Source organism: Achroia grisella, unplaced genomic scaffold (genome assembly GCF_030625045.1).
Source record: "Achroia grisella isolate CSIRO2021 unplaced genomic scaffold, CSIRO_AGI_Agris_v1 utg509, whole genome shotgun sequence".
Taxonomy (NCBI): Eukaryota; Metazoa; Arthropoda; class Insecta; order Lepidoptera; family Pyralidae; genus Achroia; species Achroia grisella.
This window is the reverse complement of record NW_026712902.1, coordinates 3,224,753-3,250,184: the sequence shown is the minus strand read 5'-3', so window position 1 is coordinate 3,250,184 and position 25,432 is coordinate 3,224,753. Positions and strand designations below refer to the sequence as shown.

Below are 25,432 nucleotides of genomic sequence, written 5' to 3'. Positions count from 1 at the left end.
AAAGTAATAACTTTCTTACTCCTGTCCAATACGAAAAACCATATAGTGACTGTTTTGTCTAAAAAAATTCTGACGTGATTATTGGGTGTGAATTGATAAAAAAATAGCATTACGAATGTATCCATTTATTTTACAACAGTCTTATTCCTTTACAATTTTACAAGTACAAAATTGTTCTCAAAATGTTCCTCCGCTTTATATCAACCAACATCACATAAAAAATACCGGACCATACATAAATTGATCGATACCACATGTATTGAAAAGAAGACGTTGGATATCGCTGTCTCGTTCTATCTCATGGATGCGTTGGCAATCAATAGTCTTGTATGCCAACCTACCCTCTGGAATCATATCTTTTTAATCCCAAACTCCTTTACAAATCTTGACACTTATTGTCTTCTAGGCACAATTCCCTTTCTTTTTTTAATATGTACATACTTATACATAACCATATTTTAGTACTTAGTTATTATAAACTAATACAGCAGCACGACAAATTGCTAGTTTTTTACAACAAATAATACTTAGTAAGTTTCTCTACACCTTTATATTTTAAAGAATACAATTTTCATTATTTCTGCATTAATCTTCTCTTTATCATCAAAAACTGTTTGATGATTGATGACTCTATTAGGTGGCTGTCGACAGACAGTATTTGTTATGGTTGTCAAGAACATAATAAGTTTATATTACAATCTTGTTACATTATTAAGAAAAGCATCAATAACGTGTAAGATTATAAAACAAAACCGCGTGTTAAACTCTTGAACAAAACAAGTTGCATCGTCTCAGCTTCCAAACAGAGATTAAATCATTCATTGCTTTTGACAAATTGTCAATTTCTGCAATGATTAACAATTGTAAACCAGCTAATGGTCAGGTTTATGTTATCTGAAGATGTCCCGGATTCCCTGTACTAGCTGCTTCACGACGGGATCCTGGTCTTCGTAGCCAGCGGAGCGCATGTGGTGTGATATACTGGAAATACACTGCAGACAAACATTTTTATATTATTTTTTGTTTTAGTTTCATTTCTCAGTCTGCTGGTTTGTTACGCTTTGCTTTACTACCACTTGGAGACGGAAACTATGTGTGGTGTAGTGTTAGTGTGCATTTGTATGTTATTATTATTATTTAAAATGGGTTTTCTTTTGTTTTGTAATAAAAATAATAAGAGTATTATTATTATACTTTCTTGAATAAGGGTGGCCAAAATTACTCTTTATAATATCGTCAAAATCGCTTCAGTCATTTACAAGTTTTTTAATAAATTTTTTATAGCTAAATACCATATAAGTATACATTAATATGCATTAGTGGAAGATGATTTGAAATAACACAGACACTTGTTACTTCAAATGTCCATAGGCATCATAAGATAGCTATATGCTTGTTTGTCACCAAAATAGTGAAATGATACTATATTTTACAAAAAACATGCAAAGAAAAGTTATACATAATAACAAAAATTTTATTCTCAACACTAACCTTTTCTAAATAAGTCATCTTCGCCTGCGGGCAGACATCATTCGCGACGTCAATCATATACTGACTGTGATTACTATCCGTCTCGTAGCACAAGATCGAGACAATCTCTTCCAGGTACCCGGGCAGGTTGTCCAGGGTGAGGTCAGGAATCAGTTTTACGCTTAGCTGGTACCCGACTGGATTATCCTCGTCACCTTCTTCTTCTTCTACGCGAATACAGCTTTAAGAGGCAAAAAAATATGTTTATTTACTGCAATAATTATTGACTGTAAAATGAGGACTGGGAAGGGATAGTGATTTTATCACGAATAACTAACATTTTTATATTAGTAATGTGGTGAAGTCGGGAGAAATTATTAGTAATGACCTCAAGCTCATCTTATCATCCTCCACTGGTGCTCCGCCCTCGTAAACCGTTAGCGCAGGTCAGGTCATCATATTTCACCATTATCATAGGCGGCTTTATAATTCCATAATCCTCTATGAACAAATAAGCGCGTTCAGTTTTCTATACTATACTATTTAGTAACATAGACAAAATCCTTTTTCTATTTTTGAAATCGTATATATAAACACGTTAAAATTATGCGCAATTAAAACACAGATTAGAACACGATACAGAGACGGTTTTGTTTTTTAATTATTACGTATCTGGAAGCAGTAGCAGTAGTACATAGCCACGTACCGGTAGTGCGAGGCGGTGCGTCCGACGGGCCAGTGCTGCGAGGTGATGAGCGCCAGGAAGGGAGCGCCCCGCTCGAGCGCGCGCTGCAGGCGGCGCTGCGTGCGCAGGTCGCGGTCCGAGGGCGCCGCCCCGAACGTGGGGTGCGAGTGGTGCCAACCGCACGCGCCGCCGCCCAGCGCCGCAGCCGCCGCCGCCGCTGAAACTGTACCCCTACACTTTGTACAAACTCACCTTGTATGAGTATCACCTACTAGTGAGGTAAAATAGAAGTAAAATTGAGGGACGAGTGAACTAAAATAGAGGGTAAGGGGGTAAGTCATAAACCTCGCCACAAGTCACCGAGGGGGAGGGGTTTAGATTGCTAAAAAACAATACGTGATTCATGAACAGGCCCTTACAAAAACATGAGCATGATTAAAAAATAACATTCTTGACAGGTATGGTGGGGTAAGACGCTGATGTCATCCGCCATTTGTCTCTACTGGCTGCCATTCTAGTACACTCGTGAAATGTACCGCCTACCGCTTCTTTGCTGACAATAAAACAATTACCGGGGTCCATATCACAGTGGGTGAGCTCGGCGGCAGCTGCTGCAGGCTGGTACCGCGCGAGCGTGACGGCTTCGGGGGCCGCGGGGGCTGTGGGGGCGGCGGGGGCGGCGGGGGCGGCCCCCAGTAGCCCCATGACCTCGGCGCGCGACGTGTGCGCGTGCGTGTCCATACTGATCAACGCCGACACGTGCATGCGTACACAAAATGGAGCCTGCATTGAAAAACAGTAACCCTCTTTTTATAAACACGTATAATGACAAACTTTTGTTTAAATCTTAAACTATTTTTCGATTTTATTCAAAAACGTTACACAACACTCTAATATGACATATAAAATATATAATTATCATTCTACATTTTCATAACACCACACTGTAAAATTAATTACATAAAAAAGTATCGTCACAGCCAGATTCTAACGCGGAAAATAGCTTGAAATTTAAAAAAATACGTTGGCGGTCATTCGGAATAATAATCTATTTTCTTGAAAGTTTCAATATCTCGTTGACATTATTTATTTATTTAGGATCAAAAACAGGTTCACAATAAGGAAACTTATAATTATTTTCCATTTTCTACGTACTATGTTATTGTAAACCCAACATGCATGATCACAAATTATATTAAAGTATTAAGATATGTGGGTCGCATACATACTAAACGCATACAAGCTAATATATTTTCTACTTATAATTATGATGGTGTATATGTAGTTGGTTGAATGAGGAAAAGAGATATGAGATATGTGTGTTACAGGTTTTACTAAAGATACGAGGAAAAATCATTTGTATGTGCGAATGTGTGTTTGTACATATGAGTGTAGTGTGGGTGTGTGTGTGTGTTGGTGCGCGCGTATGTATGTGTGTATACATGTGTATCAGTGTGACTAGGTAAAAAGAAGGAATTATATTATTATTCTATGTGATTATAGTATACGTAAGGCTTTAAGTTTATTAATTACTGACCTTCTAAAACCTATATATGACAATTTAAATATATCCAATTCATTAAAGTTATCATTGTACGACTGCAAAATGCGAGTAATAGGTTTACGAATACCTGCATTAGTTCGACTTGCTTTAATCGAAAAGAGTCTATGGGGGCGTGATGTTCTCATTTCAACTCTGGGGGGTATGTTGTAATATATACTTGATGACATATCTAAACAATCATATTTGTTATTACAGATATCATAAAGCAGCATACATTGTAATTGAGAGCGTCTTAAGCTCAAGCTCAGCAATTTATAATGTTTAAGTAGATCATATATTCATATAGTCTTCTACGAAAAAACATAAAATGTATACGTCTGAGGAACTTCTTTTGAACCATTTCTAGTTTATTCTTATATTTATCATGGGGATTCCATACGGTCACTGCGTATTCTAACTGTGATCTTACTAATGACTGAAACAGATGAATATATGTAGAAAAGTTTCTAAACCTAGTACCTGATCTCATTATGAACCCGTACATTTTATAAGCCTTATTAATTATACTCTCTATGTGTAAATCAAGATGTAGTTTAGAATCAAGAATTATTCCAAGATCCTTGATGTCGTTAACTTTAGTTAGTATTGTATTACAGAGTGAATATGGGTAGTACTAATTTTTATTTTCTTTGTAAATGTGATGGCTTTACATTTATTCACACTAAGTTCAAGTTTGTTATTATTGCAGTAATTTGTAAAACGATTTAAATCTTCTTGAAATTTAACATGGTCTTCTATATTGTTAATAGTATAATATAATTTTAAGTCATTAGATGTATGTTCAGGCATTTCTCATTCTTACTCAATTTCTTTATATTTAATACATACCGGCCTGTCTGCGTTGTAGACGCGGCAGGGTAGCAGCGGTACGGGCTGCAGGTGAGGCCGCGGGGGTCGTCGCGGCGGCCTTCGACGCGGCTCAGCCCCCACGGCCACCAAGTCACCCGCCGCCGTGTGCATTATGGTGTAACCGCCATCTCCCGCCTGTCAATGAACCACATATTTTATCGAACCAGGTGTTATTTTTAGGAATTCCACTACCATTAGCATGTGTGAGACTACCAAATATTCAGTGCGGAATTCTGACCTCCACCTCCACTTTCACATAGGCAACATCATCATTACATCATCACCCATTAAAAAAATATATAACTCATACAAAGAGCTGACATTATATTAATTTTAAAAATATTTTTATGTTTACGCACCAAAGTCATAATTTTCTTCTGCCTCTTAGGCATTGGTTCAAACTTCCTGTGAGACTCTGATATTGGTGGTTCATCAGCACATTTGGAAATTGTTGAATTGCTTTTTGATCTGCTCCTGGTAGAATCATTGTCACTATCAACATCCACTTCTATATCACTTTCTGGCTCTGAATCTTTCTTTTTCTCAATTTTTATCTGCAATTCAATGTAATAATAAGTAAGAAATAATTAATAACTACTTATGGATGTTATACCACTATCTAATCCAGAAGCAAAGACAATGTATGCAGTCCCCCAGGAGTTGTTGCCTCTGGAGTTAATGCCGGAGCCAAGGAGCTTGCCTGAGGCCTTAACCTTCTAGGGGATGTGGCCCTGTGTCTGTATACTAATTAACTAATAGGAACATTGTTTTTATAAACATTTCCTAGCAATATAAAATATGACATTTTGTATGTTTCTTAATTATTACACAATAGATGGATGCATTCAAATAAAAATTGATTAATTTTTTTATTTAGCGAGGAATACCTGAAATCTTGGAAATCAAATCAAATCATACAATTTAAACAATAAACAAAAAATTTAAAAATTGTAACAGACACAGACTTTAATAAATATTCTACTATATATAAATAGGGTCCTACCACTTGCTCCCCTTCTGATAGCGGCAATGCCTGCCCTGAACCTAAAATTATTTGCATTCTAGGACTTTTACTCTCTTCAGACAGACTTGAATCCTTCCTTTGCCTCCCTTGAGGCGACTTCATGAGTTCTTTAGATTTACTCCTTTGCCTATTTTTATCACTGCCAGACACTTTCCTTCTATGGTTACCCAATTTCTTGCTAACTTTTGCCTTTTGATATTTCTCTATATTTTTTGATACAATATCAGTTAAGTCCATATCAGACCCTATAGACTCAGTAGATCCTATCATTAAGTCATCATCATAGAATATTTCTTTAGGATCTATATCCACAGTGTTAACCTTTGCATTATCAAATACATCAGGTTTTAATAAACTGTTCTTGGACTTAACATATTTCTTTTTTCTGTTCAAAACTTTCGATTTTGTATTTGGGCTCATTTCAATTATATTTGTAGCATCATCCATCACTATTTCCTCTTGAACAACAGATGGCACACCATCGGGCTCTTCACCCTCCAAAACAAATGTAGGAGTATCAAGAAGAATACCATATTCAGCCTCAATTAAAGCTTGAATTTCCACTTCTGTCTTTGTTGTTAATGTTTGTGATATTTTCCGAATATTTCTACCATATTTTGCCTGAAAACAATACACAAGTCTTGTTATATTCTTTATAACCTCTTTATATCTTCACACCATGTCGTTTACAGAGTAGACAGAGAAAAGAACACCAGTGCTATTTATAAACACAACTCTAGCTGTATTCGCTTCCATAAATGACTTATTGCATAAAATATACATTTTATTTATTATAATAATAATATTTATTTTCTCAGCATAACATTAACATAATTTGGGAAAATAATACAATAATATAGAATACTATGAATTATATAAAATTATAATATTTATGCCTTATTGATACCTACCATTTCTTTTTCTAGAGTGTCTCTCTCAAGTGCAGTCCATGCTGTGTACACATCAATTTTCTCTCTCTCTATGGAACTATTCCGTGATGTAGGTTTTGTTGGTGTATGCTGCTCCCTGAAATTTATAAATAACAGTAGTAATAACATGCTATTTTTCTATTCTTATAGGCACAATACATTGCTACTAGCTTAATTGAAATAAAGAGAATAATGAAAGTTTAGACCAATTGTATAACAATGTAGATAATTTCTTCTACATTCATTTACAATCATTACAAACTAACAATTTGACAACATAATTAACAACAAACTGCAATATAAGGAATTTAAATTTAAAGATTCCACAGACTGTGATTACATATTCCTTTGTTTCAAACTCTTACCTATTCAAAACTTTATTCTGGATATCATACCAGTTGGTTGCAGTAGAGTCGAGAAGCCACTGCGGGTGAACTGTATCCTCGCGACTTGAACACGAAGGGCTGAAATTTATTTAACAAGACACTTTCAAACAGTTTAACTTAAGTTTTTTAATAAATGATAAAGATATCTAGAATTTGTTTGCATATTGAATTACATATACATTTTCTTTATTATAAAGAAAAGACAAAAAAAAGAACAATACAAAGCAGCAGCAGTTGTTTTTATAGGAATTTGATGTCAACAAATAATGACAACATAACCATATAAGAAAATGAAATCTTGCTGAATATTTATACAATTAGATAAATAAAATAATATTAATTGTGGAATTCTTAACAGAAATATACATACATTCCTTGATTATTTTGCGCAAAACAAGAATTAAAAGAAAAATCTCCCAATACGTCAATTTCATCTTCGTCCGCCATTTTACTGTAATATTTTTTAATTTACGGCATGGATACGAGCGTAGATTAAGAATAGTTTATGGTCAGGACCACAAACTATATAGAGGTCAGATTTATGACTTCGAATGATATGTCGATGTTATCGAAGTCTGACATAGGTGTCAAAACTGTTTTTGACTAGATATCGATGAATATCAACATCTCTAGCAACTCATCAAAACAGCAGCTGATCAGCTGTATTTCAATTTCAGTATTTTGCAATCATATTTGTGTTTTATTATTAATTTTGTACTAACATTTTTATTATAGATTTTCAATACCTATTCAATAATTGTTACAATTCACTATCATATCTGTCTGTAGTGAATACAATGAATATATTACGGAAACTTTATAACTTATCGTCACCGGGAGTTTATAGAAACTTTTCCTTGTCGTCATCAAATAATGCAAGTTATTCGTAAGTATACTAGTATATTTATACATCCGTGTTAATATGAGTAGACAGATATTATATGGAGGTTAAAGTGACTATTTTTTAATTATCACTTTGTCGAAAAATTTACATAATGCACATCTTAAATATTTTTTAATTAAAATTTGCGTGTAAATTAATGAGATACCTATTTAATAAGTTACTTTCCTAGGATGATTAATCTGCTTTGCAATTTTTGCCGGGGTGGATAATAAAGACTTACTGAGCTCGTGACTACATTATAACTTTTATGTTTATGAACTAATTGAAATAAAACAAACACAAAATTTGAATAAAAACAATTAATTAATGTAAACCGCACTCAAATTGTTTAAGCTGTTTCTCACAAACACCCAGACAAACATATATTTTTTTTAAAAGCAATTTTTTTATATATTGATAAAGTTTCCCTAATAATATTTGGGGTGTGAGCTGCATGTGTGAACAGCTCAGCTCTGATGTGTGAGCTGCATTACTGTAAAGTTTCATCAAAATCTGTTCAGTAGTTTTTGCTTGAAAAAGTAACAAATATCCATTCTTAGTCACAAATTTTCGTGATTATGATATTAATGTATATATATAAAAATGAATTGCTTTTCGTTAGTCTTGCTAAAACTAGAGCATATAGCTAATTTTAGTCTTGATATATTCGTGGAAGTCCAGGAAAGGTTTAAACGGTGATAAAATATGAACAAATTGCATGTAAAGTAATAAAAACAACAATTTTTTTTCCATACAAACTTAAAAAAACCTTTGACATATTTAATTTTGAGGTAGAATGGAATCTATGGGATCAGCTAGTAACATATATATATATATATACATATACATTTTGTTGAAATAAACAGAAACATTGAATATATTTTTGTTGTATTTGTAGGTGTAAATTACTAGTAGTAGGTGGAGGTTCTGGAGGCTGTACTATTGCAGCCAAGTTTGCGAGGAGACTCAAGAAGGATGCTGTTATTGTACTGGAACCCAGTAGCGTAAGATTATTTTTATTAATACCTTTGGGAAATATCTATAGTTTGATTTATTCTATTAGTGTTACAACACATAAACCAGTTCAGGTTGGGTCTAGTTCACCATCCAGCCCTTAGAACTAAGCTTGCAAGTTCTCACCAGCAGCTTCTCTGTAATTTAGACTACATTGTAGAGTGTTCCTAGTGAACTTGACCAGATGGAGGAGGCTGCCATATAAAGTGTCCATCTTCCGTCGCAGCTGGAGTCCTGAAAGAATGCTTTCACAATCCTCTGACTCTAACTATGGGATTTTTGTGGTTTTCATTGGATGACATGTTACATTTTATACCTATCTTGTTGTATGTGCGGGATTATGTTTAATATTATCCATACTTTAAAAAAGGGTTTATCTAACTGATGAAATGTTCTAATGTCTGATGCTAGTGGAGACAAACTAGGTGTAATCTTTATTTTCTTTTTTTGCTTTCTAGTATCTACTATGTTAATACCAGAATTCCCAAAGGCTCAGGTGTACTAGCACCTGGCAGTAATTCTATTGAGTACAAGATAAATCCCAAATATGTCGACAAGGATTGTCTAATTGTTGAATGTATTGTACATTCAGAATATAGTAAGGTATATCAGGTCATATCTGTGGAGTTCCACTCGTGAAATTTTGTTTAGTTTATGGTCATATAATCACGATTGGCTAACTGCCCTGATCTCATTCTCATCTTATTGTCCTATACTGATGCCCCGCCAGCGTATAGGTACCATCACATTATTATAAAACATATGTTATGACAATGCATTCCACTACTTACATAGCACAAGATACGATAGATGATTATCTATGACAATACAAATACTAACAATAGGTTGTAAATATTGTTTGATTGCACATTACCATATCAGAAGGTTACGTAACTATAATAGTGATGGCTTTGGTGGTTTAGCGGTTTAGCACACCACCTTACTTCAGATGGTCGCAGGTTCGATTCCTTACACAGTACAAATATTTGTATTCATTAATATGATTGTTTTGGTCTGGGTGTATTATATGTATATTATGAACTAACTGATCCGCGCAACTTCGTCTGTATCATACTTGACATTCCTCCATCATTATATTTCTCCCAATGTACATAACAGCTTCTAAATTATATCCTACGTGTTATTGTTCTGATGTATAGGTTGTACTAATGTAAAGTTTCATCAAAATCCGTTCAGTAGTTTTTGCGTAAAAGAATAACCAACATCCATCCATATATCCAAACAATCCACACTCATAAACTTACGCGTCGTAATTATCTATGTATTTATATTGGTTATCTAGTACCCATAACACAAGCTCTGTTTATGTTGGGACTAGATGGCTGTCTATTGTCCTGAGATATTATTATTATTAATAGTCCCCCCCGGTGGTGGTAATATAATGTGTTAATGATGATAAACAAGTTCTGATATCGAAAAATGATAAATCTAGTGATAAATACCACTTACCGTGATATGAATGCACAAAAGATACTTGTAAACGAAGTGTTTGCAAATATCCATCAGTGATAATAATGCACCAATGACCTTATTTACTACAGTGCGACTTTTACAAACTTATTTGCGTAGGCATCTCTGTCAAACCTATTTTAGCCGCTAAGAAGCTTATTTTGTAAGCTATTCATTGGCAAGTTATATGTATAACATGTAACATAACATAAATAACATATAACATTAATTTATATATATACTGTATGTCCCGGAAAACGTTTTGCCTATAAAAAAATAGGGGTTGTTGGAAGAAATGTGAACATTTAAAGACGTTTTGTCGATTATTTTTTTGGGTGGGACACCTTTATCTTCTAAGGTTTATAGAATATATAACAACCTATTCTAAGACTTGTCGAGTATACATAAAAATTTCATTAAAATCTGTTCAGTAGTTCTGGATTCCATAGTAGACAAATGACGTAACACGAAGCTTTCGATATCGGTCCAGTAGTTTTGGATTCCATCGCGGACAAATAACGTGACACGCAGTTTTTATATGTTAAGCTATATATAATTCAGGATCACTACTATCAACCCCTGTTCACGCTAGTCGGCGCAGGCGTGACCAAAGTGGCAGATACTCGAAAATTAGAAGGAAGCGTGTTACCCACTAATGCAAAGTGGATAAAGGATTCAGCTGACTGTATCGACCCTGAAAAGGGATTTGTTACGACGAGAGAGGGTCATGTCATAAATTATGAATACATTGTGATTGCTGTGGGCTTGCAGAATGATTATGCTAAGGTGAGTGTAGTTGATACTAATATTATAAAGAGAGAGATTTTGTTACGATATACTCTTTAACTAAACTCCGGAACCAATGCAACGATTATTTTAAATAATGTCTATTCAAAAAAGCAGCCCACCAGTTTTTTTTTGCTCATTCTTCTTGTGATGAATTTACGTTCCGACTGAGTGGTAGAATAAAAGAATATGACAATTCAAAAGTTGTGTTGAGTTTATTTGAATAAAGATTATTTTATTTCAGAATATCTTTCTGAAATAAAATAATCTTCTAATCTCTGTTTCTAGGCATATATTACATAGTAATATAGGCTGTATATTAAATAAATTTATATAAAAAAGTATAGAATAGAATTTTATTGACTCGTAGAAACATTAACATCAAATGTCAACATTACTGAAAACAATACATGCAACAACTTACACATTATAAAACAGAGTCCATGTGGACCACAACTCAGCATAATGCTGGAAACATAGTTTCCAGCGCTGATTTTCAGTATACATTGTATATACATTATTGCACTTGTAACATTAAATAATTAAGATTTTTATCTTTGAAAGAGATCTCTTCCAAGCTCTTCAAAATGTCTTCCAGACAATCTAAGGCTGTGACAGAGTTAGTGCACGAGGCACTGGTGGTGCACGAGTGTAGTTTTATATTAATATATACTTTTTATAAACAGAAAAAATACATTTTAATAACTTCACACGTATCACCGGTATTATTATAACCATCTATTAATAGACTAATGAAAAAATAACACGTCAAGAACAACAGACCAATTTACAACATTCTCTATTTTGAAGTGTGTTCGAAAACAAGATGGCGATATAACCGGTCTTAACGGAAAGGTGCATACACTTGTATTATATATGGTATAGATTGCTAAAATGGGAGCATTGCTAGCAATGTATACATATAATGAGATTATGAGTGATGAGATGAGATGAGATTATATATAACGAGTATTACTAAAAATCCCCTCCTCACTACTCTTTCAGGTTCCTGGCCTAAGCGAAGCTTTAGAGGATAACAATAGTTGTGTATCAACAATATTCGCCCCTCAGTACTGCGGGAACACGTGGCGAGATCTGCAGAAGTTCAACGGTGGCGATGCTATATTCACGTATCCTGATTCTCTGATAAAGTGTCCTGGTGCTCCACAGAAGATCGTGTACTTAGCTGAGTCATACTTTACAAAGGTTGGGCGAATAAAGTCATTCATCTATTATTTTATTTTTTACTAGCTGTACACGCGACTTCGTCCGCGTGGAATTTAACTTTATTTTTCTAAAAAAAAGTAGCCGAAGTTACTCCTTATTACATCAGCTACCTGCCAATAAAAGCCTCGTCAAAACGGTCCAGCCAGTTCAGAGATTAGCCAGAACAAACAGACAGACAGACAAAAATTGTAGAAATCATTGTTTTGGTGCATGTACGTTTCTATATTCATGTAGTAAAAAACGGTTATTTCAATATTACAAATAGTCACTCCAATTTTATTTATATGTATAGATTTGCTTTATTGATTTAAATTTGGTACAAAAGGTGGACCCAATGCTATAGCATTCTCTCCCAGTCATTCTTTGGTATGTGCAGAGATACTTAAATGCGGCTAATGGAATTATTATAAAATAAAAATATTATATATATATATGATTTATTTGTACTGAAAATAAATAATAATATTATTATTGTGTTGTACTACGGACATGTCGATGTTTTGGGGCTTCATATCTATAGTTTACGAGACGTCAGTTTCTTTGCAATTCAAGTGTTTCAAAAGTAATATATTTTCAACTAGTTGTGCCCGCGTGATATTTATAGTCTATGTGTTATTATCACATATAAGCTATATTATTATAGTTTCCTTAAAATCCAATTAGTAGTTTATACGTGAAAGAGTAACATCCATCCACTTTAGCAGACTTCTGTGTTTAATATTAGAAAGTTAAGTTTGTAAAAAGATAAGTGACTACTTAGACTATGTATTTTTACATAGACTATGTACTTTGCTTACTTTTTAAAATTATGTTTATTACAGACGAATGTTCGATCTAAGTCGAATGTCATCTATAACACGTGTCTGCCAGTTATATTTGGGGTTAAGAAGTATGCTGATGCATTGCTGAAGGTTGTCGAACGGAAGCAAATCAAGGTCAACTACAGAACCGTGCTCAAGGAAGTACACCATGATAGAAAGGAGGCTGTATTCGTCAATGCTGATGATAAGACGAAGGTATGTATATGTTGTATTACATAATTACTAGCAGTGTCCGCTTTGATGTATAAGTTATTTACCGTAAAGTTTCATCAAAATCTGTTCAGTAGTTTTTGCGTGAAAGATTAACAAATCTATCCATACTCACAAACTTTCTCGTTTATAATATTATTAAGAATTAAGATGTATATTGGTTTTGTTTTTGAAATTTTAGTACATTTTTTTAATTGTGGCCAATATTATCTCTGGTGAATATTTTTTATCAATCGCAGTTAACAAAATCTGTTTTTAATGTGACGCGGTCATTATTTACACGTACAATTTAGGAAAATCATGGGATATTAGCACGTTTTATTATTTTTTATTGCATTCTCAATATTTCGGCAGTGTTTCAACCGACATGATCATGGGAACTTAATAATAATAAATAAAACGTCATAAGATCCCGTGATTTCTCCTAATTATACATATAAAAAATATCATATGAAATATATACAAATTAAATGACATAAATATAATTTTATTTAATTGTATCACAAGGAAACCACGATGCAATACAACTTGCTTCACGTGGCGGGGTACCGTGTGTCGACAAGTACATGAAGATATACGCCGGAGTTCCTCAATTACTACCGTGGCGCTAAAGTGACTACAACGCCATTTTTTTTTTTTATACCACTTAGCATCGTCGACCATCTGATGGTAAATGGCTACCGTAGCCTGTGTGTCGACAATATACAAAACCCCCATGCTGTAGTCTCGTCGGCAGGTAGTTCATGCAGCACATAAAGTACCCCAACATATACGGCATCGGCGACTGTACCAACACGAAGTCTCGCCTCAAGCTAAGTGGTTCGATACCGTTAGAGAGATTGGGATCATCGACAATTCTCATAGCAGCAAGACAGCCGCAGCTGTTGGTAAGTTTTAGTGTCAATTACTACCGTTCGCCATCGTGCCTCGCTAAAGTGACTATAACGCCATCTAGTTTTTGAGTGAGATAACGACCATAGTATATTTTTAATTAATCGTTTAACATCATTTGTTTCGGGGAGAGAACAGAGCCTTGCGGGACGCCAGCGTTAATGTCCATAGCTATTGGAGCAACCAATTCAAACGGGGATCGAAAATAGGACGATCGAATGCCTGAGCCGAGGTTCGAACCCCTGTGTGGTGCCCAGTTGAGCGATTATGGCGAAAGCCATATTGACGACTAAAGTCGTATCCGTCAGGAGCTGTGTATTAATTACACGCTCCATCACCTTGGAGAGAGCAAAGATGCGATAGCGATAGGCCTGTAGTTTGATGGGTTTGACCTGTCGCCCTCCATAAGTCCTTCCGACGGGAAATTGGAGTGCCGAAGAGGCTGCACTCGCACTTGTTGACGTCGAGAGACCTAACGTCCAAAAAGGTGCACAACAAATCGCTGTATGTGCCAAGTTATCATCCGGCTTCCGTAGCTGGTAAGGACGACTGACTAAAATTACCTTCGGCAGCCTTAGCAAGGGACCAAAAGGCTCGACTTCCAGAAGGATGACGGGCTAATCGCTCCCCAATTTTGCTGACGAAGTCGAATTTGGCTCTAGCAATTACTCTTTTACTAAACCTGCCAACATTAAATTCCGAGTAGTCCGAAAAAAAATAAAACATTTGTACTTATAAGCTTGAAGAAAAAATATAAATATTGAAGATTAAATCTAATAATAATTATGATATAAAATGTATATTCTAGAAATTTGATGTAGTCATGTTTATTTTTGAGATTAAGACATAAGTTCTGATTTGACCGTAACAATCCTACCTAATAATAATCATGATAGTAATATCCCTGGACAGTATACACAGCGCCATCTAGTCCCAAGCTGAGTAGCTATTTTTTTGTATCTATATACATAATATTCATGGAAAAAACTGAAATCATTACAAACAATCATACTTATGAATACAAATGCACTGTGCGAGGAATCTAATCTGCAACCATCAGAAATGAATCGACGTGCTAAACCGCTAGACCACCAAGACATTATCATATATGTATCATTAACTCCACTTTCAGCGAAACACAACACTATTTGTGCTGCTTGGTGGACGTACAAGATGTATCAAAATACATCAAGCTATGCCCTCCCTTCGAAATCTAGTTTTTGAGTGAGATAACGACCATAGTATATTTTTAATTAATTTATATCATTTGTTTCCCCATCCAATTCAAACGGGGATCGAAAATACGACGGCCTGAGCCGAGGTTCGAACCCCTAGTGGTGCATCAAACGGGGATCAAAAATACGCTAAGTACGATGCAGAAGGACAGCCCTAAAGAGAAGAAATATAAATATTGTACAACGGATGTAGTCATGTTTATTTTTGAGATTAAGACATAAGTTCTGATTTGACCGTAACAATCCTACCTAATAATAATCATGGTCTAGCGTGTCCGCTGCTCACTTCGTACAGCACGTGCATACTGGCGGAGTTCTTATATGACGGCGTGCCAAGGGAAACACTACCATTTGACCAGGTAATAAGGCACAATTTTAGTTACACTAATTATTGTATGTAGTCATTAATAATATAGAGATAATATATAATATAATCTGAATACAGTTCGGCCAGTTCTAATTTGACTGACACTAAATCTATTTGTATTAATGAGCATACAAAATATTCACTATGACGTTGACAATTGACAATGCCACACTGGTCAGAGAACTAGATACTAGATAATTCGGACCCTTCTGGGTGGGTGAAGGTTGTGGCCTCGAGGCGAACTCCTTTGCCCCGTCATCAACTCCAGGGGCAATAACCTCCGGGTAGCTGGATTTAAGAAGTAGTACCATATTTGGGGACTAATTTTTGAAGTTTTTACAATACCTCGTTGTATACGGTATATTTATTTTATATATAAATGTTTCCAGGCGAGGGAGAGCACGTTAGCTTTCTACATGAAAAAGGATCTATTCCCTTTCCTGTATTGGAACCTAATGCTGAAAGGATACTACCACGGTCCAGAGTTCATAAGGAAAATCATCAATCCATTCGCTAAGTAGAGCGAATGAAAATGGTAACATATTTATCCGGAGTAAGCGATATTCTTCGATGGAATTAAGATATAATGACAACGTATCTGTCCCACTGCTGGGCATGAACAATTGTTGGGTAAAAATGAATGGGATACCTTGTGTAAAAAATAAATTCAATTACAAACCATGTTTTTGTTTTAAACATGTCGCATGTGTAATTATACTGCAGTAGAAGATAAGTCCTATTTAGCATTTGTGCCTGGATGACAAATTTTTTTTTGTAGCGTTCTCAATGTGTAATCTTTCCAAATCGTTTGGGTGGTTTCTAATATATACATATACCTATGATATAAATATAATACAATATGTTAGAAGTATTTAATTGTATAAGATCGATAATTCTAATTCTCATTTATTCATTAATATTCATTATAGACAAGAAATACGATTTTCGTACAATTAGATATATGTCATCTCAAAAGGTCATCTCGATCGATGAACCATGTGATAATGAACCTAAAGAGGTTATTAATACTAAATAAATTATATTTCAATGAATTAACAAATTTATTTGCAATTTGGAAGTGAAATATAAAGAAATGATCTCTCATAAATCTGTATTTAATCGAGTTAGCAACTAGTTTAAATGAAATCGAAATGTTTTAACTCTATCTACGTTATAAAAGTTTAATCTCTTACTCATAAAAAACTATGATCTTAAAAATCCAACTGTAATTATTCCAATGATTAAGAAAATTATATTAACATAGATTTATACATATCAATATAAAATTTTGTAAAAAGTGTAAAGGAAATTAAATAAAATGTGAGAGAACGTTATATCCGTGGTGCTATCATGTTTAATAGTGACTGTTAATATGTAAATAAATTTCAATAGTAACTATATATTTATTAGATTTCTAACGTTTTATAAATAGTAGGGTTTTTTACCGTAAAATATTTAAAAAAATATAATTACAAATGTAAAAGTCTATACAGATATTTGTCACTAAAATATCCAAATGTGTGCTTTAAATGTATTTTGTTTGTTGTCATGCTTAAAGCTTATTTGATGGATGATAGGATGAGAATGAAAAGATAAGCTCAACGTGATGAATTCACCAGTAATTAAACATCACGGGTTACCAGGGAGATTACATGGAGATTTCTAGCAATGGGGCCTATAGGCCCCATAGTGACAAGCCGCTCCCTCCCCTCTCATTTATATATTTTGTGATATTAATGCTCATGATTAATCATATTTGTGAATAATGAAATTATACAAGTGGTTTTTTTACACATTTAGTAAGTTTTTTTGTTGACTGTTTGATATTCTGTTCGATACTTTAATTAATCGTTATACAAAGATTTTTTTTATATATTTGTATTGACTAAGTTGTTCAAAGTGATAATGGTTGTTTACAGATATTCATGTATATACAGATATCTTTGTTGTTATGCACTGAAAAATATATTATTTATTTCACAAAATAATTGTATTTTTAATTTATTGATTGTATGCTGTTGAAGTGGGAGCGAGAGGTATCTCTCTACAATCTTCTGAAAGATTTTAGCCTTAGAACTGCAGTAAGTTCTACACTAGAACGTGTATCTAAAGCTGCATTAGCAGGTTCTTACCAGATTTGGCTGGGTAGGGAGAGAAACACGAGAGGTCAACGTGAGTTTTGACGTACTTTACGTACGTACGTAAGGGGCCCTTAATTCTACACACGGGTTACACGTCCCGGGAACTGCTCATAGTTTTCCTTTCTGCCACACAATGGATTCGGCACCCGCGTGGTGAATCCATGGAATGTTAAGAAGTTCGTCTCAATATTCCAAAGTAGTCTTTTAAGTGGTTTACATAGGGTTACTTTTTGTTTATCCCGGTCATGCAAATTGTCTCGTAACTTGAATAAGTCAAGTTATATAATAATTCTAATACTTACTTAGGTAAGGTCCGGTACAGTATCGCGTGATTGTGGTTGCTAGTATTAATAATACTAGTTCTTAAGAAATTACAGAATAAAATATAAAAAAGGTTTTAAACGCTTACGCATTTTTTTAAATATCTAGTAACCGAAATATAGTTTATAGTTTTGTATATTGCCACTTCCGTCCCATGTTTTTTCATAAGTGATCCATACTGAAGATAGGTATAAGATACAGCTTTTGTATAAGTTCCAAACATCAAATCACGAATTTGGTATAGAATTCAAAATTGCAGTATAATTTCTGGGTAGAATATTAAATCCAGTTGGTCATTACAGTCATCACTCAAATGAAAGTCATAAAATAATGACCGTTTCAATAAAGTGGATAAATTCTTGTGTTAAAACAAATGGGGATTATTTTTAATAATCTGAGACATTGTGGCAGAACCCTACGTTACTACAGTAATGTGGTTCCGTGTACAAATGAATACAAGTGCGTATTTACTGTTATCGTCATACGGTTAAAAGCGGATATTTCTCTATTAGATGGGTTTTTCCGTTTATGTTACACAATACGTGAGACTCAGCCGGATTTTTAGGATTCTAAAAAATCATCTAAAAATTATTGTAGTATAGTTTTGATTAGAAAGTAATCATCATAATCGAGTCAACAATTAGAGGAATGGTTATGCCATATATGTCGTCGCCCGCCATGCAACGCCCACTCAAAACCCGAAGCGTTTTCATTGTAGAAAACATAATGTATAATACAGAGAGCATTCCGTAATTTAACTAACATACGATGTAGGTGCCATTCAATGTGTTTTAACCGATCCTTCAGATAGTGCTGCAAAAGCAATTACGTCACTGGTGCAGTGATTTAGTTATTAGTTTTAGGGTACAATGGGACTGGCATATGTTATGACTCCCGGATTTCCGAGAATAGTGGGGCATACGAGTAGCCCGCGGACGGATCTGTAGTCTTATTGGTACAAAATCCCTAAATTTCAAAGATATAAAAAAGACTGACATACTCTTATATACATAGAAAACACCCAGACCGTTACAAACAATCATACTCATGATTATAAATGTTTGCACCGTGCTAGGCACAAGAAATCGAATCCGCGACCATCGGAAGTAAAGCGGTGAGCTAAATCGCTAGACCACCGAGGTCATCAATATTTAAGGTTTTAGATTTTAACTTGGGTATATCAGTGAAAACCGTACACATATCGCTGAAGCCGTTTATGATATTAGCGCGCACAAACGCACAGACCAACGCATAAATTGTAACCATAATTGTTTTGCTCATATATATTCTATGAAATCAGTATGATTTTCCTTAGTTTTTACCTTTAGATGTAAATTACTGGTTGTCGGCGGCGGGACGGCGGGATGCAGCGTCGCATGGAGGTTCTCTAGAAAGTTATACAACGACGATATCATTGTACTGGAACCTTCTAAGGCACGTATATATTTATTATAAGTATTTATTCCTTTATACATATACACAAACGCGCGCGCGCATTTGCTAGGGACACTATCACAAAGCTGTCTCTTCTCGTTATGAAAACAACTGACATAATTTTCAATGCAGCTGTCTTTAGTGGACTGTATTTTACTACAATAGGATTTGGTTTCCGGTTCAGTTTCAGCAAGGCTTCCCAGAACTTCGGGCTTGTCCGAACTTACCTTTTATACGGGTTACCTGTTTACCGCCAAAACCGACGATAGGTCCTCTCCAGTATCAACTCTTGCGTTCTTCTATTGTTTCGTAAATAAACTAATAATATTCACGAATTTAGTAAACAAATCTGTATAAAATATCGACAATTACATGATTGATGATGAAACGACTCCCACCCTCGTAATCTTTTTATTTTATTTTTTTATATTTTACGGCATTGGATATCGCAATAGTGTTACCGCGCGCATTATTGTAAATAGTAAACACATACAACTATAAATGTAAAAGTATGTCCGTCTGTTACCTTGTCACGACGAAACTACTGAATGAATGTTAATGAATGAATGAATGAATTTGTTGTGAATATAGACTGTATCATGAGGAGTCATATGGCTATATTTTATCTTAAAAGCGTCCACAGTTGGCGAGCTGACGCCAACATCCGATTCGAAGGACCATTGAATGTGTCCTGGATAACAAATGAAATGACAATTGGTGTACTTAATATGAAGTAAATTTAAAATAGTAAGTTTATTAAGTAGGCCGTTAGGTATTGGTGCTGGTCGGACAAGAAGTGGCCGGTGTCTGTCGCCGCAATGGCATTGCGTAAACAAGCAAGTTGGACATAAATATGTCGACTCATGATGTAATATTAAATAATATTACCAGGTTCACTATTACCAACCACTGTTTACATTGATTGCGGCCGGAATTCGACAATATGGACAATGTCAAAGACCAACGAAGTCTGTTTTGCCGCCCCGTGTGCGGTGGCTCGAAGATTGTGCAGAGGATTTTGATCCTTGTAACTGTATTGTACATACGAAAAACGGACATAAAATACGATACAAGTACATGGTTATTGGCGTTGGGTTGAAGAATGATTATCATAAGGTAAAATAAGATATCTTTCAATCATAATAATTGTAGGGCAAAAGTTAAAGAATTAAGTTACGTCAGACTTTTTAAGGTATAATAATGGAAGGCTCTCACCTGCGCTATCGGTACATTTTTTATTTTAATTTATGTAGGTAACTTATACATATATCTGTACCTTAAAGATTAATATATATAGAAATTATACATAGAACTACATATACCTATGCTGGCGGGCCAACAGTGAAGGATTACAAGATGAGAATGAAGGCAGGTTAGTTAGCCCATAGTCCAATTTATTTTCAAAGAACGAATTTTTATCCGTTATCTCAATATCAACTCAGTTGAGTCGATATTTTACAGATTTACTTTACTCCAAACTACATACCTATTTTGATTACGATTCTAATCCAACGATTTACGCAAAGTAGGTAATTGTGTATATATCGATTACAATATTAGTTTTATTCATTGACAATGATATATCGTAACAGTGTAAATAGGTTGTTAATGTATATCTAATTTTAAAGTACATAGGTAGGTTAATTATGCAGTTTTTAACTGGGTAAACTTCTCAACCGAACGTTTTCGAAACGGAATTTGCTTCGACAGTAGACTCGCTGGTTATTTCTTATTTAGATTCCAGGTCTAGTGCGTGCATTGAACTATCACAACAGTGGTGTCTCCACAATCTATTCCCCGGCGCACTGCGTCAAAACATGGTGCTGCCTTAGCCGATTCAAAGGTGGGCACGCAATCTTCACATTTCCCAACTCCGGTACCAAGTGTTCAGGGGCTGCACAAAAGATTATGTACCTGGCTGACGATTATTGGAGACAGGTGAGCATGAGTACACAGTAACACTCTTAATATCCTCCATATTTTGCTATTTCTGACGATTAAGATAAGTTTGTACTCACATAGCAAATTCTTTATCTTTAATTCCAAACAACACGTAAAGCATTCCAAACAATGAAATAAAAATCATCAAACAGAAACTAAAATCGAATGGGAATCAGAAATCTAAATGGGATATCAGACATAAATAAAAAATGTGTAGTTACAATAAAACAACTGTAATTAAATCTTCAATTAAGAACCCTGTAATTTCAGCATAATATTCGCCACCTAACCAACATCACGTACAATACTGGCGGTGAAGCTATATTTGGTGTGTCCAAGTATGCCGACGCACTGACTAAGGTAGCTGGATGTAGGAATATCACAGTCAATTGCTGTACCAACTTAGTAGAAGTCTCGGAAGATGGAGCTGTGTTCGAGAATTTGGCGGGAAAGGTAACGTACCACAGATAAAATAATATTACACACTGTTACAGATAAGATAATATTACGTACTGTATATAACAGTACCTATGTAATATTATTTTATCTGTGGTAAGAGTTACGACGATTTTTTTTTAATTTATAATCATCATAAATTTTTCATCACACACGATAAGTATTGGGGTTTTTTAATGGGCGATAATGGAATGGTACTTCCTACTGTTCTAGCGATGTATAGATACACGGTGGCGGGATCTCACTGGAGAATGATATGATGTGGATGATGCCAGGTTTCGTATGTAGGTGATTGTTAGCTAGCTGATTGTTAAGAAAGAGGAAAGTGATCTTATTGCTAGCAATGTATCAGGTCGACTTTCAAGCGGTCCCCTTGAAGAATTCCATGTTATGGACAATTTCTGGTAAATTCGCCACGATGGGCAATGGGACATGACTTCTGCATTATTCTTCACTAGGCGCCAGCGTATACCGTTAGCGGAGGCGGGCATCATTACATTATTAAACGGTCCTTTCCCCCCTAGAGTGAAAGATTAGGTTATACCAGCAAGTTATTTCGAGGTTTGCTTCTCATTTAGGTATCTTTTTTCCTATTCGTCTATAAATAAAACAGTTCTGGTGACGCATCACACGTAAACATAATAATATCATGAAAATACACTTTCTTATCAAATTCTGAAAATTGACATTGTATAATGACGCATTATACATACATCTAGGTATTCCTCATTCATAAAAACTACAAACATACATCACAAATGTTTGTTTCAGTTCTACAAAACTATTCTAGGTATTGAAATGCGTTGCCCTCCTGCTGTCCAGTAGTTGTAATGGATTTTGTACATGAGGTTTTTTATCATCGGACATACTCATGAACGAGTGCTGCTTATTGGGACTGGTCTGCTCTAATCAATACGCCTGATTTACTCAAATTGATTTACTCAATCAATTGGTTATTGTGACTCTAATGTATTAATTAACTAGTTGGTAATTTGTATTTATTAACTCAACTGAATAATGTAATATTACATCTAAATTCTTTAAAAGAGCAACACGCAAGTTTCTTACTCATTCTTCTTATGATAAGAGAACTTTCCTAATGAGATTAGATTGAAAAATAAATGAGATGACTATTCAAAAGTGCTTCAATGTAAGTTTATTTAAATGAATTATTTTCTGTTCTACTCTATTATTATAATTTAGGAACTCCTTTATTTTATAATAAGCGTTTTTTATAAAGAAATATTTTTGAAACAATTCAGAGTATAACCCTGCCGTACAACCTGCTCCACGTAACACCCCCTATGTCGCCGCCAGCGTGCCTGATGCGGTGTGAAGACCTGATCACGGAGAAGGGTTACTTAGATGTCGACAAGTACACTTTGCAGCACACCAAGTATGCTAACATTTACGGCGTCGGCGACTGTGCCAATACGCCTAATAGTAAAACTGCAGCCGCTGTTGGTAAGTCAATAACAATAATATTCAATTCAAAATATCTTTATTCATGTAGGATGTTCGGAAGTATGATGATCTGGAGCTGATACTTGTTACGTATTTTGTGACGTAGTTTATGTGTATAGCTTATGATTCTCTCTTTCCATACCGCATTTTAGGGTCTATAAGTCAAAATAAATTTAGTGCTAACTTCTTGGTAAAGTTATTAATTTTAATTCTTAATCTTACTAAAACCACTGGTAAGATAATATTACACATATACTGTAACAATAAGCGTTAATATATAAGTTACTTGAATATGTTCAAAGCCGGTCAAAGCCACGTCGTGGAGCTTAACTTGCTTAATACAATGGAGGGCAAGGAACTGACGGCCAGATACAACGGGTATGGAGCTTGTCCCATGCTCACTTCCTACAACACGGGGATACTAGCAGAATTCCTCTATGACAGGAGACTGTGCGAGACGTTCCCTTTCGATCAGGTAATATTTATCCTGCCCGGTAAAGAAACCCCATCTAACCAGTCCAACTGAGTCTTTAAATCGTCTAGAAACTAATTGAAGAGAAGAGAATAAATTATTAATATTAATATTTCTTCTTTAAGTTTCATTCCTATTGGATGTTGGTTAACATTATGGCTTTATTTGAAGTTGGGCTACAGCACCAAACTTTAGCTAAGAATGTCCCTTTCTGCCGGGACTTTTTTTTTCCAATCTTCTCCTTCATGATCAGCTGAAGAAAATATATATGTATATATATATATATATATATAAATATATTAGAAATATATTTAAGTATTCTTGTAAGTTGTCTAGTACCTTCTTGGGACTAGCTGGCGCTGTGTGAATTGTCCTAAGTTATTATTACTATAAATTCAATATCAGTCAGGCCGTAAGCATGTCTGTCTGTCTGTTCATTAGTTACATAAAAATAAATACAACTACTACTCGCCTCGACTACTACATTTTTATTTATTTATTTGAGCGACTAACAAGACATCCACACATTTATATACAAAGTTACAAGAAGTTCTCGTCGATTGCATTAAGAAGTAGACGTGTCGCATTTTATTTTTTTATTCGTAAATTTTAAAATATATTTCAGAGCAAAGAACGTCGATTATTCTACTACATGAAGAAGCATTTATTCCCATTTCTTTATTGGAACAGACTGATAAAAGGCAAATGGGACGGACCCGCCGCACTACGTAAGATGATAAACCCATTCGGACGATGATAATTAAACAAAATGAGAAAATAGAAAAATATTTATATTTATATTAAATTACTCTATAACATATTTTCTTAAAACTAAACTATATTTACACAAGTTATATAAATTTTATTAGGAATCCTCTGATGTATTCAATTAATTTTTAAACAGTACAATAAAAAAAACTTAATAAATACATTTTCACTTTTAATTTACAATTTGGTAATTAAACACTTAACTTTTTAAAAAGTTACTGCATAATGTCGGTCATTTTGTAATTTGAGTGTCATGTCATTTTTTTCTATTTGTTGCAATAATATGTTATTCTATCACTCATATTTCTAGCGGTTTAGCACACCGCCTTTTTACTTGTCGCGGGTTCAATTCTCGCACGATAAAAACATTTGTATTCATTATTATTAATGTATTGGTCTGTTGTTTTATGTATATTATCTGTGTGTACAAAAAATGTAAATTGTCCAAGGATTTTTTATTATAATAATAAATAATGACTATACAACATAAAAGTATTTATATGATACAATTAGGTAACTTCTTATTGAATTTTGTGTATATATCCATACACACAATTTTGGAAATTTAAATCTATCATAGGTAGTAACAATTAAAATAAATAATATTCAAATATTATATAATAA

The 25,432-nt window shown here is 34.4% G+C and overlaps 2 protein-coding genes across 3 annotated transcripts; one reads left to right on the top strand and one right to left on the bottom strand.

Annotated features, from left to right (window-relative positions):
• Window positions 1-616: 616 nt before the first annotated feature.
• Window positions 617-7,365, bottom strand: LOC131846301 (uncharacterized). 2 transcript variants are annotated; one of them, XM_059195567.1, is made up of 10 exons: window positions 7,278-7,365; window positions 6,887-6,985; window positions 6,504-6,618; window positions 5,572-6,213; window positions 4,928-5,122; window positions 4,548-4,703; window positions 2,728-2,938; window positions 2,177-2,378; window positions 1,492-1,711; window positions 617-992 (listed from the first exon to the last, which is right to left on the bottom strand). In XM_059195567.1, exons 1-10 carry the CDS (start codon window positions 7,352-7,354, stop codon window positions 891-893), a joined length of 2,019 nt encoding a protein of 672 aa, XP_059051550.1. In that variant the 5' UTR covers window positions 7,355-7,365; the 3' UTR covers window positions 617-890. The 2 variants fall into 2 exon arrangements, with proteins under 2 accessions (XP_059051550.1, XP_059051551.1); XM_059195568.1 differs by having other exon boundaries at window positions 6,917-6,985.
• Window positions 7,366-7,502: 137 nt separating this feature from the next.
• On the top strand, window positions 7,503-24,970 carry LOC131846275 (uncharacterized). Its single transcript, XM_059195537.1, has 16 exons — window positions 7,503-7,793; window positions 8,689-8,794; window positions 10,836-11,060; window positions 12,066-12,266; window positions 13,109-13,303; window positions 13,826-13,880; window positions 15,661-15,803; window positions 16,201-16,328; window positions 18,646-18,732; window positions 19,602-19,707; window positions 20,599-20,823; window positions 21,445-21,645; window positions 21,919-22,101; window positions 23,367-23,568; window positions 23,871-24,043; window positions 24,666-24,970. The coding sequence occupies exons 1-16, from the start codon at window positions 7,705-7,707 to the stop codon at window positions 24,795-24,797; spliced, it is 2,451 nt and encodes an 816-aa protein (XP_059051520.1). The 5' UTR covers window positions 7,503-7,704; the 3' UTR covers window positions 24,798-24,970.
• The last annotated feature ends 462 nt before the right edge of the window (window positions 24,971-25,432 follow it).